At 39.0% G+C, this 18,411-nt stretch overlaps 1 protein-coding gene across 1 annotated transcript in view; it reads left to right on the forward strand.

The window, feature by feature from the left end:
* Positions 1 to 18,411, forward strand: part of ST8SIA1 (ST8 alpha-N-acetyl-neuraminide alpha-2,8-sialyltransferase 1) — a 166,305-nt gene that overhangs the window by 39,379 nt on the left and 108,515 nt on the right. Inside the window, exon 2 of the mRNA XM_003405691.4 lies at positions 16,727 to 16,871. Coding sequence (XP_003405739.1) covers positions 16,727 to 16,871 — 145 coding nt within the window. The remainder of the gene's footprint in view (positions 1 to 16,726; positions 16,872 to 18,411) is intronic.

Consider the following 18,411-nt stretch of genomic DNA (forward strand, 5'->3'; position numbering starts at 1 on the left):
GATACATAATAGACATTATCTTCAGCTTTACAGAAAATTGAACTTCATTCTTGATGTACTATTATGCAGACTGTTAATAAAAGCAGAACATTGTAATGTAACTTGGTGAAAGCATTGCTGCAGAAAACAACAAATAAAGTGATAACCAAACCCGTTTCCGTTGAGTCGATTCCGACTCGTAGTTAATTCAGAGACTTCTTGACTTTTTCATAGGTTAGGTTTCCAAAAATTGTTTTTAAGTCCAAAATTACCAAGAGCATTTTCATCTTGCATCCTCCAAAACACTTTCACCAAATAGAACGTGAATCTGTCCTTTGAAAGCATGTTCTTCTGCTCCTTGATTTACCAGGTACATTTTTTTCCAAAATGATTAAGCATTGTCTGCTGTGGGAGGATTTAGAATAAGTAACGCTTTCCTGGATCATCTCAGATGTTGTGAGGGACACCTTAGCATGTCCTTCAGAAACATTTGCCTCTAGCCCCTCTGAAGTGTAGCTTCAGCGGACCTTCAACGTAAAGAAGCATCCGTGGCTTGTTACACAGTTGCATCACCAGTACTTGAGCCATCTGCTCTTTTAAGGTTTTAATAATGCCCTGCAATTACTCTGAATTATCCTTAGGCTAATTTTTTTTTTTAAGGGGCATTTGGCACTTACGCCTATTCTTCATCAATAAACTGAAACGTTTTTGTACTCCTCCCAGTTGGATGTAGACTTGTTCATCTCTAAGCAGCGAGTTCCTCATAGGTTTATCTGATTTCTAGTTTTAAGCCTTTGCTTATCCTTTATCCACAAACTCAAAGCATTTCCATTTCATCTATTATTTTCCTTTGCTTTTGTGCCAATTACTGTTTCTTAATTCACTCTTTGTTTTTCAAATGATTCATTCTATCTACAATTATAATATCCTTTATTTTCTCAATGCTTTCAGTTTTTTTTTTTTTTTTAATCATCTCTACTTTTGTTTTCATTCCCAATCCTGTGCTTCTCCTTAACTATTGCTATCAACTCTGTCAATACCGCTGCACTTTTCTTTCATGATGGGGTCAATGATACTCACAAAACAATTCAAAATTAAGTACAAAAGTAGTGAACATAGCAACAAGGTAAGGGATGCTGGATGGATGAGATGAAAATGCCTGCCTGTGACTATTTTCACAATATGTTGGTGATAAGCTGAGTTGACATGTTTTACCTGGAGAACAGCTTTGTTCACATCTGTGACACTTATAAATAGAGGTACTTTTATATAATGCAAATAGCTGACTTGCTTGTGATTTGACTTGATGTAGAAAAAAGAATATAAAGAATAGCTCCTAGGAGAAAAGTCAGCCAACACATCCCTTTGTCTCTCCCAGATGAGAGTGCCTTCAAGCATGCCTTGAATGGAACTAGATGCTAGTCAAATAAAATTGTTTACAACCTGAAATGCTGATATTCTGTTCTGAGTAAAGACAAACTCATATGTTTTAGATAAGGAGGTGACAAAGTTAATATTCTTTTAAGGAAATTGAGAATCCTTGATATGTGTTCTTATACAGAATGCCATCTTATGGAAATGGGTCATTGTAAAAGTCAGAATTTTTCACAAAAAATAATGTTGAATCTGTTGAAAAACTGGAGCAATTACTCTTAGAAATACCAGAATCGTGTGCTATAAATCCTGAAAGGAACAATTACGGCCTGGAAAGGTTTCAGGACAAGTGCTACTGGAGTTTACCAGGTACATCTAACCAGCATGAAGCTGGGATGAGGCCAAGGAAATTGACTCCTGGACTTCACCCCCTAAAATTGACCATTCCCCTGGTTGTCTTAATGGGTCGTTGGTTTTGTTCCCTATTTTAGAAAAATCTGTATAATTTGGAAAGTCTATAATGCTGTTGCTTTCTCTTTCTGCTCTTTTTCATTTGTTTTGCCTTCCACTAGCTTTTTCCGTCTCTCACAGAAATAATCTCAGACCTAGGTGTTATTAGAACAACAAAGGAAGTGTGTTTCTGAACAGACTCCGTGCATTTAATACTTAATGTCTGGCCAGTGCTCTTTAGGAGGGTCATTGACCTTACTAAATAAAGAAATATTTGCTACACTCCACTCTGCTCTGTAAAGTTGCACATTGGAGAAGCAGCTCAGTTGTAAGTCGGCGCCTGCTATTTGGTGCATCTGCCATTTGGGCACAAAGTTTGAATCTCAGGGGAATGTGAAGGTTTACGTGTGAAGGGCTGGTGCTTATGATCTGGACCTCATTCTCCACTATTCTCATGGATGACTGCCCAATTCTCTGAGTGATTGCACTTGCCCCCTCCCTTTGCTCCTACCCAAGCCTCCAATAGTGAGTTTGTTGTATTTCCCCAGGCCCGTATTTTAAGTTTCAGACCATTTTAGACATACTAGCAAAATTTGATATATAATCATTTAACCATTTTGGGGTGATCCTTTCAATAAACTAAAAGAGAGATAACTTTATTGATAAAGATAAAACACATATGACAAAAAAATTTTTCTTTGACTTTTGATCCCTCCATTCTCCAAAAAAAAAAAGTTTGTGTAATAGTTTTTCTCAGAAGTAAATGTGGTGTTAAATGATTACGAGAGGAATCAAAATTGGAGACCCAAATAGAGTGAAATTGTTCTGAAAAAGACAGAAATATCACGGAGGTACTGTAGGCTCTGGGGGAGGGAGAGGGGAGGAGGAAAGGGATGGTTACTGGAAATGGCAGGATTCTGTCCGAAAGAGAGGCATACATTCACAGGGAGATTTTATGAAGTTTCTGTTTTGGTGTGTTACCTCCACATTAAATGTCTTTCTGTGATTTCAGAGATGGATTATTTATTTCTGAGGGCGTGTGGATGATGTTACAAGAAAGTTGGTGGTAAGGGCAGGCTCTTCTCATTTATCTCAGAGTAAAAGCCATTCATATGAGGCCCTACATGATCCTCTCTACCTGACAGCCTCCTCACCTCTCCTGCTCTAGCTACATTGGTCTTCTTGATGTGCTTTGAGCCTACCAGATACTCCAGCCTTAAGCCTTTTGCATTTGCTATTTGATCTGCCTGAAATATCCTTTCCCAGATATCTACATGACTGACTCCTTCATCTCTTTCTGGTCTTTACTCAAATGCCATGTACCCAGTAAGGGCCTCCTTAGCCACTCTGCTGAAAATTACACCCCCTTCCTTCTTCAGCTCACCCATATAACTTATTTTTCTTGTTTGTCTTTGTTCAGTTTCCCATTAGATTTAAGAGAGAAGGGATTTTTTTTTTTTTTTAATTTCATCTGCTTTATTCATTGTTCTCTCTCCAGTATCTAGAATAGCACCAGGCACATAGATGTTATTGTTGTTATTTGCCATCAAGTTGGCTCTAACTCATGGAGACCTTTAGCAATAAAAGAATTAAATGTCGTCTGGTCCTGTGCCACCTTCATGATTGAGTCCATTGTTGGGCTGTTGTGAGTGCCTTCCAACCTAGAGGGCTCGTGTTCCAGCATTATTTTGGACTATGTTTTCTTGTGATCCATGAGGTTTTCACTGGCTAATTTTTAGAAGTAGATTGGCAGTAGGTCACACATAGCAAATGTGCGATAAATATTTGTTGAATAACCGAATGAATGAGTGCTGTCCAAAGGAGCCCAGTCACTGCCAGTTACCAAAAAAGCAAATAGGCCATCGTCAAATGACAGTATTGTAGTCTTTCTAACTATATAGATCAGTAAGTGTAAGTAGGAAGACTGAATGTTAAGTGTTTGTTGAAATCCTTCCTGAAAAAATTTATATTCTGTAATTCAAATAATGTATATTTGTTAAGTACATTGCACATTGTATTGGGGGAAACAGATCAATCTTGAAATATTTGTGCTCCAAAATTTTCTCCTTTCCATTTGCTTTGCCTATTCTAGAGAAATGCAAATTAGACCCGACACTAATCTGCCTTTCTTTGAAGCACTTTTCCTTTATTATGCAGTCATTTTAAATGAGAAGAATAAAATACAGCTAAATACAAGATTACTTGGTGTCTTAAGTAGTCAATAAAAACTGTTTTTCCTTTATGTTTGTAGTTCTGGCAAATCATTCAGAAGATTAATCTTTTAGAAGAGTTTTTCTTACATCTGTAAGAAAAAAAAGAATCTGTAGAAAACATTATTTTAAGCGATAATCTAGCAAAAGTACCTCTCTGCTACACACTTCTTTTGAAAGAGATTTTTTACAGAAAACAAGATGAATACCAATTTACACCCTATGCCCACTGTGTATTTTGAATCTCTTTGGCCAGTTATCTAAGCCATTATGTTGTTGTTGTTGTGTGCTTCTGCCGTTTTTGACTCATAGAGACCCTATGTGACAGAACAGAACTGCCCATAGGGTTTTCTTGGCTGTAATCTTTACGGGAGCAGATTGCTAGGTCTTTCTCCCACAGAGCTGCTGGGTGAGTTTGAACTACCAAGCTTCGAGTTAGCAGCCGAGCTCTCACCTGTTGCACCACTGGGGCTTCCTTTAGGAGCCCTTTATGAGAGCAATTATAGGGGACCACATTGTGTAGAGCAGGCTCTGCCCTTACCCCAGAGACAGGGCTGTCACCACTTGCTCCCACTCTTCTGCCATGGGCAGGGCCCTGCTACTCATTCACCTCAGAGGACTTCTGCCGGTTCTTATCCTAGATTCTGTGCCCTCAGTTAAGAGTGACTCCTGACATTTAAATTTGCTTCAAAACTGATGATTTAAAGACAAATATTTCTTTAAGTAACAGCCACGAAAATAAATAAATAAATGAAGACAGCCCAAAGCTGACCTTCCCTGATTTGTGAAATCTGCCATTTAGTTATTTAGAATAAGAAACTTTTCCCTGGTCCCTCTCTAGCCTATAAGAGTCTTCATGTAAAGAAAGCCTGTCTTTTATTGGATGCCAGCTTTTTAGCTTCTACTCTTAATAGGGCAGACAGAAAATTTATTATCTAAACAAGGACATGTTTGAGAATGTAAGGGGTAATTATTAGTAATTATGGCGAGAAACAGCTATAAACTAGGATTGTGCCAAGCAAGCAGAATTTTATGTTCCCTGGGTATTAATGAAATTTTTTTGGGGGGGGTATTAATGAAATTATAGGGTAATGAAATTAGTATTTATGGAGGATATATAATGTACTAATTGCATGTGCACACACACACACACACACATGCATATAGATGTATCACTTCATCTCAAAAGCATTCCCTGATATTGGGATCTGATACTGGGACCTGAGCACATATTTAGTATTGAATCTAAGTTTCTGTGATATTAATCCAAGAAGTCAACATATAAGAGTCTAAAAGAAATTTTAGGAACTCTATTGAGGACAGCTTACAATAAGAACTATTGATTTAGCTGTCTAGAGGAAATGCATTAGATACACATTTTGGCCAAATGCCAAATGTTAAAATCATTAATTGACTGAAGTCAGATATCACTAGAATAGAAAGAGTAGTTGGCAGACAGGATTGATTCTGAAACTTTACCAAACATTTTAGAAGTCAGATTATAAAAGTGTGACATTATGGTGGAGGAAAAAATAATTTATCAGCTGGTGAACTGCTCCTGTGGTTCCTATATTGGATGTTTGCAATGCTAAAGAGATGCTTCCTTTAACTGGACTGATATTTAGGTGCCCAGGGTAAGGAACTTTGAATTCACTGCTTACCAAATCTCAAAAATTCTGGATCTTCTTCTACTGAAAACGTTTGCCACTCTATAGCAATTATTTTGACAAGCATTTGTTTACCTTTTAGCCTCTATAGACAGGAACTACTATGGAATTAGCTTCTTACATTTGAATTTTGATTAGTGAGACCAAACAGCTTCTCTTGTTTCCCTAGCACTTTCTCCTTCCTTCCCTATTTGTTAGTTATTCACTAAGTTATCATTTATTAAACACCTATTCCATGAGTTAGGAATAAAGCAATAAACAAAGGACAAGAAGTCCCTGTCCTCATCGACTTTATATTCTGGGACTTAGGGAGACAGACACTAAACAAGACTATAAATAAAATACATAGCATACAAAGTGTTAAGTGCCTTGGAGAAAAATAATACAGGGAAGAGGGATATGAGGAATTCTTTATTATGTCTGGATCAAAGATGAATTCTCACTGATGTTGCTTTAAGGGTTTTTCTTTCTCATGAAAATTTTTGGGGGGCAAAGTTGACATTTGACTATTAAATCCTTATAACAAGATATGAAGAATTCTCAGCTAGGACTTTTTTGGGGAAGAACTAATTATCTAAATGGAATTAAATAGGGAGATGGAGCAAAGATGGTGGACCGGTCAGACACACTAAGCCATCTCGCTACAACAAAGACCCTAAAAACAAAGTAAAACAGGTACAGACATCAATCCCGGGACCCTGAACCTTAAATGAAGAGATAAAGTATTAAATTGGAAGCCACAGAAAAGAAGAAACTGATGGAAAATGGCGAAAACATAGAGATATGGAGCGGAGGTTCCTGGCCAAACAGCATGACTCAGTGTGGCCATCAAAGATACAGAAGACCTAAAGGTTACAGTCAACCATCTTAACCTCATAGACATATATCGAGCACTGCACCCAGCAGCAGCAATGTATACATTTTTTTCCAGCGCACATGGAACATTCTCTAGAATAGACCACATTTTAGGCCACAAAACAACCCTCTACAAAATCCAAAACACTGAGATAATACCAAGTATCTTCTCTGATCACAATGCGGTAAAAGTAGAAATTAATTACAGGAAGAGCAAGGAAAAAAAAATATGGAAACTGAATAACACCTTGCTTGAAAACCACTGGGTAAGAGAAGAAATCAAAGATGGAATAAAAAAATTTCTAGAATGAAAACACATCATACTAAGACCTTTGGAAGACAGCAAAGGCAATGCTCAGAGGCCAGTTTATAACAATAGATGCACACATCAAAAAAGAAGAAAGGGACAAAATCAAAATGTTAGCCCTACAACTTGAACAAATAGAAAGAGAACAGAAAAGGAAGTGCATAGCCACCGGAAGAAAGGAAATAATAAGGATCAGAGCAGAAACAGATGAAACAGAGAATAGAAAAAGTAGTAGAAAGAATCAACAAAACCAAAAGTTGGTTCTTTGAAAGGATCAACAAAATCTACAAACCATTGGCCAAATTGGCAAAAGAAAAACAGGAGAGGATGCAAATAACTCAAATAAGAAGTGAAGTGGGGGACATTACAAAAGACCCAACTGATATAAAAAGGATCATAACAGAATACTATGAAAAACTATACTCCAACAAATTTGAAAACCTAGAGGAAACTGGCAAATTTCTAGGAACACCCCACCTACCCAAACTAACACAAACTGAGGTTGAAAATCTGAGCAGACCCATAACAACAGAAGATACTGGAAAGATAATAAAAACAAAACAAACAAAAAAACTCCTGGGAAAAAAGAGCCCTAGCTCAGACAGCTTCACTGGAGAATTCTACCAAACATTTAGAGAAGAGCTTGCACCAGTACTACTCAAATTATTTTGGAACATTGAAAAGGAAGGGATACTCCTGAATACATTCTATGAAGCCAGCATAACCCTGATATCAAAACCAGGCAAAGACAGCACAAAAAAAAAAAAAAAAAAAAAAAAAAAATTACATACCAATGTCTCTCATAAATATAGATGGAAAAATTCTCAATAAAATTCTAGCCAGTAAATTCAGCATCATATAAAAACAACAATACACCCCAACCAAGTGGGATTCATACCAGGTATGCAAGGATGGTTCAACATTAGAAAATCAGTCAGTATAACCCACAATATAACTAAAATAAAAGAATCACATGATCATTTCAATCAATGCAGAAAAGCCGTTTGATAAAGTCCAACATCCATTCCTGATAAAAATTCTCAATAAAATAGGAATAGAAGGGAAATTCCTCAACATAATAAAGGGCATATATACAAAACCAACAGCCAACATCATTCTTAATGGAGAGAGGCTGAAAACATTCCCCTTGAGAATGGGAACAAGACAAGGATGCCCTTTATTGCCACTCCTATTTAACATTGTGCTGGGAGTTCTAGCTAGAGCAGTAAGGCAATAAAAAGAAATAAAGGGCATCCAAATTGGTAAGGAAGAAGTAAAACTATCCCTACATGGAGAACCCTGAAGACTTCACAAGGAAACTACTGGAACTAATAGAAAGGTTTAGCAGACTAGCAAGGTACGAGGTAAACATACAAAAATCAGTTGGATTCCCACACATCAATAAAAAGAACTGTGAAAAGGAAATCAGGAAAGGCAATAGTATTTATAATAGCCCCTAAAAAAATAAAATACCTAAGAATAAATCTAACCAGGGATATAAAAGACCTATACAAAGAAAACTACAAAACACTATTGCAAGAAACCAAAAGAGACCTACATAAATGGAAAAACACACCATGCTGATGGATAGATAGATTCAACATTGTGAAAATCTCAATTCTACCTGAAGCATTCTATAAATACAATGCAATCTTGATCCAATAACAACAGCATTCTTTAATGAGATGAAAAAGCTAATCATTAACTTCGTATGGAAAGGAAAGAGACCCCAGATAAGTAAAGCATCAGTGAAGAAGAACAAAGCAGGAGGCCTTGCACTGCCGGACCTTAGAACCTACTATACAGCTACAGTAGTGAAAACAGCCTGGTACTGGTACAACAACAACATGTTGACCAATGAAATAGAACCAAGAACCCAGATGTAAATCCATTTACCTACAGCAGCCTGATATTTAACAAAGGGCCAAAGTCCGTTAAATGGGGAAAACTCTGTCTTTTTTAAAAAATGGCTCTGGCAAAACTGAATGTCCATCTGTAAAAAAATAAAACTTGACCCTTATCTCACACCATACGTGAAATCTAATTCAAAATGGATTAAAGACCTAAATATGTGTCTACTTGGTCCAAGAGGCTCACTCCTCACTAGTATCATCTTCTATCTTATAGTCCAGTCCAATCCCTGTCTGAAGAACAACTCTGTTATTCTTTCCTGCATTATTATTTCAAATTCGATGACAGATGATACAGCGTTTTTTTCTAAAGTTATCTAGCAAACAAGTTTCCCTTAATATCCCTTTTAACAGACAATTTGTTCTCCCCTCAAAGTTCCTCGTATTTTTTTGTATATAAAACTCACAGCATTCACAATAAATTTATTGTTGCAGAATTTTCATTTTGCAATAATAAATCTGCATTTGTACTTGACCTGACTGATAGAATTTTAACATATAAAGCACATAGAGATTTTCACTTCATTTACCTCTAGGTTACTTATCAGAATTTTAAATTGCATATTCAGTTGTGAATAACAAACCCTAATAGCACTCTCTGTTTGTGTTGCTGTCATTGATACCTTGCTTAGCTATGAAGGTGACTTACTTGGTCAGAAGATCACTTGGCATATACATGTTCAAGGATGCCAGAAATGGCATTAAGTCAGCTATAAGGCTACTTGACTATTTAGCTTTCTAAAAGCTGAGTCCAGAGCTAAAGTTTGACAGCAGATTTTGGCCAAATACTGACACTGAGGTCAAACTCTTGTCCACCTTGACTGCCTCAAATTCAATCATTCCTGGGAAGGGGTGTAAGAATGTCCATCATTGGAGTGGCAACCTCCCAATCTTCTTCGTGTCTGGCAACCAAAGTGTCGAACACGGCATCTGAAAGAGACTCCGGAAGAGTCATCTGATACGTAATATTATTAATTGAGTGGCTTGCTTTTCACCCTTATTTGCACGTTCAGTTTTCCTGACCTATAGACATAACTAGCAGATGAGGCCCCTGTGGCTTACCTGCTTCCATGGCCTCATTAGGAGGGGATGAGAACCTGAGTGAGTTTTTAGCAAGTGACTCCCAGGCCTCGTAAGTATTTAGCCTCATGATACAATGATAACGTCCTTAGATATGACGACTGTTGAAGGATGAATTCAAATAATAAAAAGCATTTACATTTTAATTCCAGTACTCAACTAACACTTGGCTGAACTTCAATGATCTACACAATTAAACTCGAATATGAAAATGGGTTTCATTTTGCTTTTTGATCCTGATCATTCTATTGTTTGCCACAAAAGAGAAGCAGATAATAAGCAGCATCAGTGCAAAGTATGAGAAAGTGGGTGGCAACTAAATTTGCTAAAAATTCTAAAAGCTAATGTATGCTTTTTTCTCCAGGAGAGAACATTTTGAAGGTTTGAGAGATTATTGCGTGGTTGGAGATGAGTTTATTATTCAACTCTAAACAGTTTCTTAGAGATCACAGATCTTCATATTTGTGTTGTGCATTCCAATGAAAGGAGTCCCTGGGTGATGCAATGCTAAAGCGCTCAACTATTAGCCAAAAGGTTGGTGGTTTCAACCTACCCAGAAGCACCTCAAAAGACAGGCCTGATGATCTGCTTTGGAGAGGTCACAGCCTTGAAAACCCTGGGGGGCAGTTCTAGTCTGCACACATGGAGTTGCCATGAGTCAGAATCAACTCGATGGCAACTAACAATAGCAACAATGCTGATGAAGGATTGTGTCTTGCTGCCTTTCACCGCAGCCTGTCTGCCTTCAGTGACTTGCCTCCATACTCTCGCTGTCAGCAACTCCTTGCCTGGAAGCTCAGGGCAGGCACCCTTCCTAGAGCCCTGGGTCTGACTTGGATGCCCTCCTTTGTCTGGGCAGCCACAAGTACCTATGCACATTTCCGTTGTGGCATGGTAATGCCCTCCCCCATACACAATTAGTCATTTGCTTGTTGTTTGCCCCTTCTGATAATTTTTTTGGAAAAAAAAATAGAAGGCAGGTCTAATTTATAATTTTATATAATTTATAAATTTATAATTCAATTTTATATCCTGGTCACCTATTACACTATTGGTAGTACTAGGACTACTGTTGTTTTTGCTTCTGCTGCCAATATAGCTGATGAGCTAGTGTGGGCCTGGTTCAGGTACAGGGAGTGTGCACACCTTCACACTGCGGTCTCTCTTTGACCAGCTTTCAGGGATGACAATGGCAAAAGGAGAGTGGGGAGGCATTCTGGATGGAGGAGAAGATTTGAAAGTTTACAATACAAAAAAATCCCTAAATTTGAAATGGTGATATGATTACTATGAATTTATTGTAACTGTTGGTTTTTAAAAAATATTTGCACATCTGTGACAATGTCCAGTTTCTGTATAGTATTTGGTTTCCCATTCTAATGGTACAATTGTCTTTCAACACAGTAATGTCAAAGGAAGATGTGTGAATTTGACTGCATATCATCTAACACACATTTTCCCAATAATTGATCAAATATTTATTTATTTTTAATTTTTTTTTATTATACTTTAGATGAAGGTTTACAGAGCAAGCTAGTTTCTCATTAAACAATTAATACACATATTGTTTTGTGACATTGGTTACCAAACCCATGACATGTTAACGCTCTCCTCGACCTTAGGTTTTCCATTACCAGCTTTCTTGTCCCTTCCCACCTTCTCATCCTTGCCCCCGGGCTGGTATGCCCCTTTAGTCTCATTTTGTTTTATGGGCCTGTCTAATCTTTGGCTGAAGGATGAACCTCAGGAGTGACTTCATTACTGCAGTGTAAGTGTGTCTGGGGGCCATACTTTCAGGGTTTCTCCAGTCTCTGCCAGACTAGTAAGTCTAGTCCTTTTTTGTGAGTTAGAATTTTGTTCTACATTTTTTTCCAGCTCTGTTTGGGACCCTGTATTGTGATCCCTGTCAGAGCTGTCAGTGGTGGTAGCCAGGCACCATCTAGTTGTGCTGGACTCAGTCTGGTGGAGGCTGTGGGAGTTGTGGTCCATTAGTCCTTTGGACTAATCTTTCTGTTTTTAGTTTTCTTCATTCTTCCTTGCTCCCAATGGGCTGAGACCAGTAGAGTATCTTAGATGGCCACTCACAAGCTTTTAAGACCCCAGATGCTACTCACCAAAGTAGAATGTAAAGTATTTTCTTTATAAACTGTGTTATGCCAGTTGAGCTAGATGTTCTCCAAGACCATAGTCCCCACAGCCCTCAGCCCAGTAATCTGATCTCTCAGGAAGTTTGGATGTGTCTGTGGAGCTTCCATGACCTTGCCTTGGACAAGTTATGCTGCCTTCTCCAGTATTGTGTGCTGTCTTACTCTTCACTAAAGTTACCACTTATCTGTTGTCCAGTTAGTATTTTTCCCTCTCGCCTCTCCTCTTCTTTGTAACCATCAGAAATTGTTCCTTTTTGTTATAAACCTTTTCATGAGTTTTTATCGTACTGGTCTCATGCAATATTTGGACTTTTGTGACTGACTTATTTCACTCAGCATAATGTCCTCCAGATTCATCCATGTTGTGAGATTGAGCAAACATTTATTAACTGAATGAACTTGGGCCAGTCTTTAGGCCTGAGCTTCAGTTTCCTCCTCTACAAGTTCAAGAAAATGTAACTGACTCTATTTTCCTCTTATGTTTGTTTGAGGATGAAGAGAGGAAATAAATGTGAAAGTGCTTTGTAAGCTGCCAGATACTAGACAAAAACCTAAAATCAAACCCATTGCCGTCAAGTTGATTCCAACTCACAGTGACCCAATAGGACAGAGTAGAAGTGCCCCATAGGGTTTCCAAGGCAGTAATCTTTATGGAAGCAGACTGTCACATCTTTCTCCTGTGGAACAGCTGGTGGGTTCAAACCAGCAACCTTTTGGTTAGCAACCAGATACTTAACTACTATGCCACCAAGGCTCCTTATACTAGACAAAGTAAGGTGTGACTATATGGCTGTGACAGATTTTTCTTCTGAATTTCCAGTAGAACTTTGTACCGAATGGTATGGTTAGCTTGGTTTGAAGGTGACAGCTATGGTCTGGAAAGCAGTGAAGTACCAGACACGAAGTAAGAAGATGGGAGCAAAGCTGTGCCCCACCACTTCACTAGCTATGTGACCCTAGATAAGTTACTGCACAAAGAATCTTAAACCTCTCCAACTCCAGGTTACTGTGATAATTAAGTGAAATAATACTTATGAAATCACCTGGTGCATTGCAGGCCCTTGGTCAGTGTTTACAGAACATCTCTTCAGGGCATCAAAAGAGAGCTGAATCAAAAGGGCTCTGAGCAGGCAGCACGAAGACAGGACAAAATCTAGACAAAGCCTGTTGTTGTTGTGTGCCGTTGAATTGATTCTGACTCATAGAGACCCTACAGGATAGAGTAGAACTGTCCCATAGGGTTTCCAAGGCTATAATTTGAATGAACAAATCTGTCTTAGATGAAGTACAGCCAGAATGCTCCTTAGAAGCGAGGATGGCAAGACTTTGGACATGTTATCAGGAGGGACAAGTCCCTGGAGAAGGACATCCCTGGTAAAGTGAAGGGTCAGTGAAAAAGAGGAAGACCCTCAATGAGATGGATTGACACAGTGGCTGCAACAGTGGGCTGAAGTTTAACAATAATCCGGAGAATGGTGTAGGACCAGGCAGTGTTTTGCTCTGTTGTACACAGAATTACTCTGAATTGGAACCAATTCTATGGCACCTAACAACAACAACAATCTTTACAGAAGCAGATAGCCACATCTTTCTCCTGCAGAACGGCTAATGTGTTCAAACTGCTGACGTTCAGTTAGCACCCGAGTGCCTGACCACTGTGCTAGCCTGGGAGAGCTGGTTTCAAATTCCGCTCTGCTACCCACTGGCTGTGTGACCTGACAAGTCCTGCAACAACTCTAAGCCTATTTCCTCAGTTGTGAATTGGGAGTAAAGATAATAACAACAATATCTCTTAGGGTTGCTGTAAGAATTAAAAGGCATATGGTATCACCAGATATGTAATGTTGTTAGTTAGTTGTTAGCTGCCATTGAGTTGGCCCCCGACTCATGGCGAGCCCATGCACGATGGGATGAAACGCTACCAGTCCTGCACCATCCCCATGATCAGTTGTGGATAGGACAGTTGTGACACATAGGGTTTTCACTGGCTGATTTTCAGAAATAGATTGCTAGGCCTTTCTTCCTGACTTCTTAGTCTGGAAACTGCTGAAACCCATTTAGCATATAGCAATACAGAAGCCTCCACTGACCCGTGAGTGATGGCTGTGCATGAATGTTAGGCAATAATTCTACCATTGAACCATCAATGTCCCCAGAGATATGTGATAGGGTCTCAAAAATTATCATACCCATCATAATTCTAAATTATGTCTAGTTCTGTTTTATGTTTATTAAGTATAGTGTCTAGGATGCTCTTTTGACAAAATGTAGATAGTTTCCTATAAAACTTTACTTCTGGTGATCAAGCAGCCTTTCGGGTGGTGCAACTTTGATAAGAATTAACAAAAGTGGAGGAGGAAAGGAAAGAGCGGTGCAGCTGATAAGAAATGGGATGCTGGTGTAGGAGCAAGAAGTGACACTAATTCTTTTTTTTAAATTTCTTTGTTGTACTTCGGATGAAGCTTTACAGAACAAACTAGTTTCTAATTAAACAGTACACACATTGTTTTATGGCATTGGTTAAAAACCCCATGACATGTCAACACTCTCCATTTCTCAACCTTGGGTTCCCTATTACCAGCTTTCCTGTCCCCTCCTGCCTTCTAGTCTTTGCCCCAGGGGCTGGTGTGCCCCTTTAGTCTTGTTTTGTATTATGGGCCTGTCCAATCTTTGGCTGAAGGGTGAACCTCAGGAGTGACTTCATTACTGAGCTGAAAGGGTGTCCAGGGACCATACTCTCAGAGCTTCTCCAGTCTTTGTCAGGCCAGCAAGTCTGGTCTTTCTTTTTGAGTTAGAATTTTGTTCTACATTTTTCTTCAGCTCTGTCTGGGACCCTCTATTGTGATCCCTGTCAGAGCAGTGACACTAATTCTTGCCACTTTAATAAGATGAAGACATTTTTCCTGAGCCATTCTTCTCTGTCCTTCTTTCTATTGAAATCTTTGTGAAGGATAGGCCAACCAAGATATCAAAGAGCACAAGAGAAAGTTCAGGATGGCAGAAGAACACCACCAACCTAGGGATGAGGGGGCTGGCCCCTGACCTCCTTGGCCTCTGAAGCTGCAGCCCCACTAACTCGGTTTATTCATTTCTACAATAAGGTTTTGACTACATTATGATAATAATGACAATACCTAATATTTATTGAACTTTTATTAAGTGTTGTACCTGTACATTCTCAGTGAATTCTCATAAAATAGTCTCTAAGGTCAGTTCTGAAGCACAGTAACTTTCCCAGTTCTTAGAGCTAATAAGTGGCAGAGTCAGGATTTGAAGCCAGAAACTTCCACCGTTGAGTTCCTGGGTGGTGCAATTGATTGATGAACTTGGCTGCTAACCAGAAGGATGAAGGTTTAAGTCCACCCAGAGGAGTCTTGGAAAATAATCTTGGCGATCAATTTCCAAAAAATCAGCCATTGAAAACCCTATGGCACACAGCACTACTCTGACACACATGGGTCACCATGAGTTAGAGCCGGCCTGACAACAATTGGTTTGTTTTCATTTTACTCCCACTCTACTGCCACCTTCCAGCTCCCAGCATCTATGCTGTGGGTAGGTAAAGATGTTTGAGAAAGCATGACTGCCTGGCTCTCTTGGAGGTTGTCAGTGCATCTGTGTGGGAGCCATTTATAGTGGCTTATGTCAACCATTTTTCTTAGTCTTCTTTTCTTTTGTGAAAGCTCCAGTAAATGAAATTGGCTTCTGACAGATTTTTAAATTGTTCCTGTTAATTGTCGTTGAGTATATTCTGACTCATGGCAGCCCTATGTGTACAGAGCAGAACTGCTCCTTAGGGGTCTCAAGGCTGTGACCTTTTGGAAGCAGATCTCCAGGCCTACCTTCAGAGGCACCTCTAGGTGAGTTTGAACTGCCAGCCTTTTGGCTAGTAGTTGAGCATTGGGGCTCTGATTTTTTAATTAAAGGAATAAATAAAGATTGCCCTGTAGAGCAGTGGCAGGGTTTACATTTGGGGGGCAAACAGAGGATTAGTAGCCTGTGAGCCAGCCTACAAGATGAGGCGACCCAGGAAACACAGGTATTTGGACATTAAGGGAGTAAGGAGAGATTTTCTCAAATCAGATGCTACTGGGTAAAAAAAACAAAAAAAAAAAACTGGGAGGTCAGATCAAATGAGAACCAAAAAGGTCCACAAGATCTAACAGTTAGAATGCATGTTGCTTTGCCAGTGTCTGAAATCACATCACTCATTTCAAATGGGTTTCAGAGTAGTTGTTCTCTTATCTTGTCTTCAGTTTTGGGGAGTGCGCTTTCTTTGGGGCTACTCGGTGCATTTTCTGTTCCAAACAGCTCATGTAAAGTCCTTCTTTACTGAACTTAACCACTTAATTGTTAGGTCAGGTGAAAGAGTGCATTTATGATGCAACTGAGTAGCTCAACAGTCTCCCAAATAAACTATCCAAAGCTTTTCTGGACCTGAATGTTTAACTCAATCAATAGCTCTGCAATTATAATCACGATTTTTGCCTTCTGATATATTTCAGCTGCATCTGAGAGCTGATATGATTTTCTTAAACTCTTTTTTTTATTATTATGAAATATTCTAGTCATGCCTTGTGTTGGCTGGCAGAGTGAATTAATAGTAGTCTAATCACCCTGGAGATGCTGATGGTTCAGGGAGCTGGCACTGAGGTAAGGCGGCACATCTCTGTGGGAATGACAAGTGAATGAATCCCTTGCTCACTTAACCCGCTGTTCTTTTCTCTCTCTCTGTTTTCTCTCCTAGGAAACAAATGGAAGACTGCTGTGACCCCGCCCATCTCTTTGCTATGACTAAAATGAATTCCCCCATGGGGAAGAGCATGTGGTATGATGGGGAGTTTTTATACTCATTCACCATTGACAACTCAACTTATTCTCTCTTCCCCCAGGTTAGTGTAAAGCTTGGTGCCTTTCAGTATAATCTCTTATCTTTTTTGATATCTCAAAAAAAATTTTTTTTTTCATAGAAAGGGATTATTGAGTTTGCCTTACTAATCCGAACTACTTGTTTTCATCTTCTTCCATCTTCATTTTAAACATTTTTCTTTGTATCTGTCATTTTTTGTGTGAAGAAAATCACATGATGTTTCAATTGCAAGGGTGGAAGTAGAATATTATAGAGTTACAGTTTTTCTAGCCCTTTTGATTTGAGTCATATGAGACTGAGGGAGGCAAAGAATGGTCAGGGAATTGTGGAATTCTAGTGTTTTGAGGCTGACTGCGAAATGATCTCAAAGATATTCTATGTTGGAATGTTTCCTTTGGACTGATGTTGCTCTCAGGGAGTGGGGAGCATATGGTCAGAAGTCTGCCTCTTGCCCCTCTTGAACATTAACCCCGTGATTAGACTACTGCTATGAAGTGGAGGAGTGGGGGATATGGAGGAAAGAATTCAAGCTGACCACGTTTGAAGTGGTCTAAATCAAGTTTTGCTTACTTTGTGTTTTTCCTTCTTGGTTTCCTGAGCATTGAAATCAAATATTGTAAAATGTGTCTGGGCAGCGAGTAGGAGAAAAGGAAATCTTTATTCCAGGGAGCCCTAGTTAGGGAGAGAGGGGAATCTTAGGTGAAATTGCTGTTAAAGAGAAAAATGAGAAGTGAACCTTGGCCTCCCCAAGCCTTCTAACCACTCTGGGTTTGGGAAGATCATTATGCTGCAGCAGAATCCAGGGTCAGAGATAGAAAGTAGAATTGAACTGTTCATATGTCTGTATTAAGAGCCAAAGAGCCTTTAAAGGAGGGGTCCTAGAAAGCTGAGGCATAAGCTCTACCAGATCCAAAGTCACACACTATAAAATAGCCTATATTTGATGACTCATCCCTAGCTTTTTAACTCTAATTTAATGGTTTTCGAGTATAATGATAATATTTTGAGTGTTAAGTAGGAAATAGGAGGCTTAATACATTGTCAGCATTCATGTGCTTTCGCTTTCATTTGCCCTTGGGAGGCTTCCTAGTTCCAAAAAAAAAATTACTAAGGGTCATAAAATGTGGCGTTGAATTTGTCTTCATCTTTTGCTAACTGAAGGCCTTAGACAAGTTGCTTAACTCTCCTGAGACTCAGCTTTTGCATCTGTAAAACGGAGAGAGCAGCCCCTGTCCTAGCTGCCTCAGAGAATTGTGGTAAGGATTAAATTAGATAACGCATGTCAACATACTTTGTAAAGTACCAAGCATTATGTAAATGTTAGGTATTAATGTTGTCCTGGTTCATACGTTGTATCCTCAGACCGAGGAGTGAAGGATATAATTGTATTATTCAGGGTTTTTAAGGTAAGGAACAGAAATCATCCTAGGTATTTTTTGGCAGAAAACATATTTCATATAGGGAATTAGGGCCTTAAAAAATCATTGGAAAGGTGGAGAAGTGGGAATTAAGAGGTAGCTCCTCTTAACTGAGCTCAAGAACCTACTGTCATAACTGTGGTC

This window comes from Loxodonta africana, chromosome 4 (assembly GCF_030014295.1).
Source record: "Loxodonta africana isolate mLoxAfr1 chromosome 4, mLoxAfr1.hap2, whole genome shotgun sequence".
Classification (NCBI taxonomy): Eukaryota; Metazoa; Chordata; class Mammalia; order Proboscidea; family Elephantidae; genus Loxodonta; species Loxodonta africana.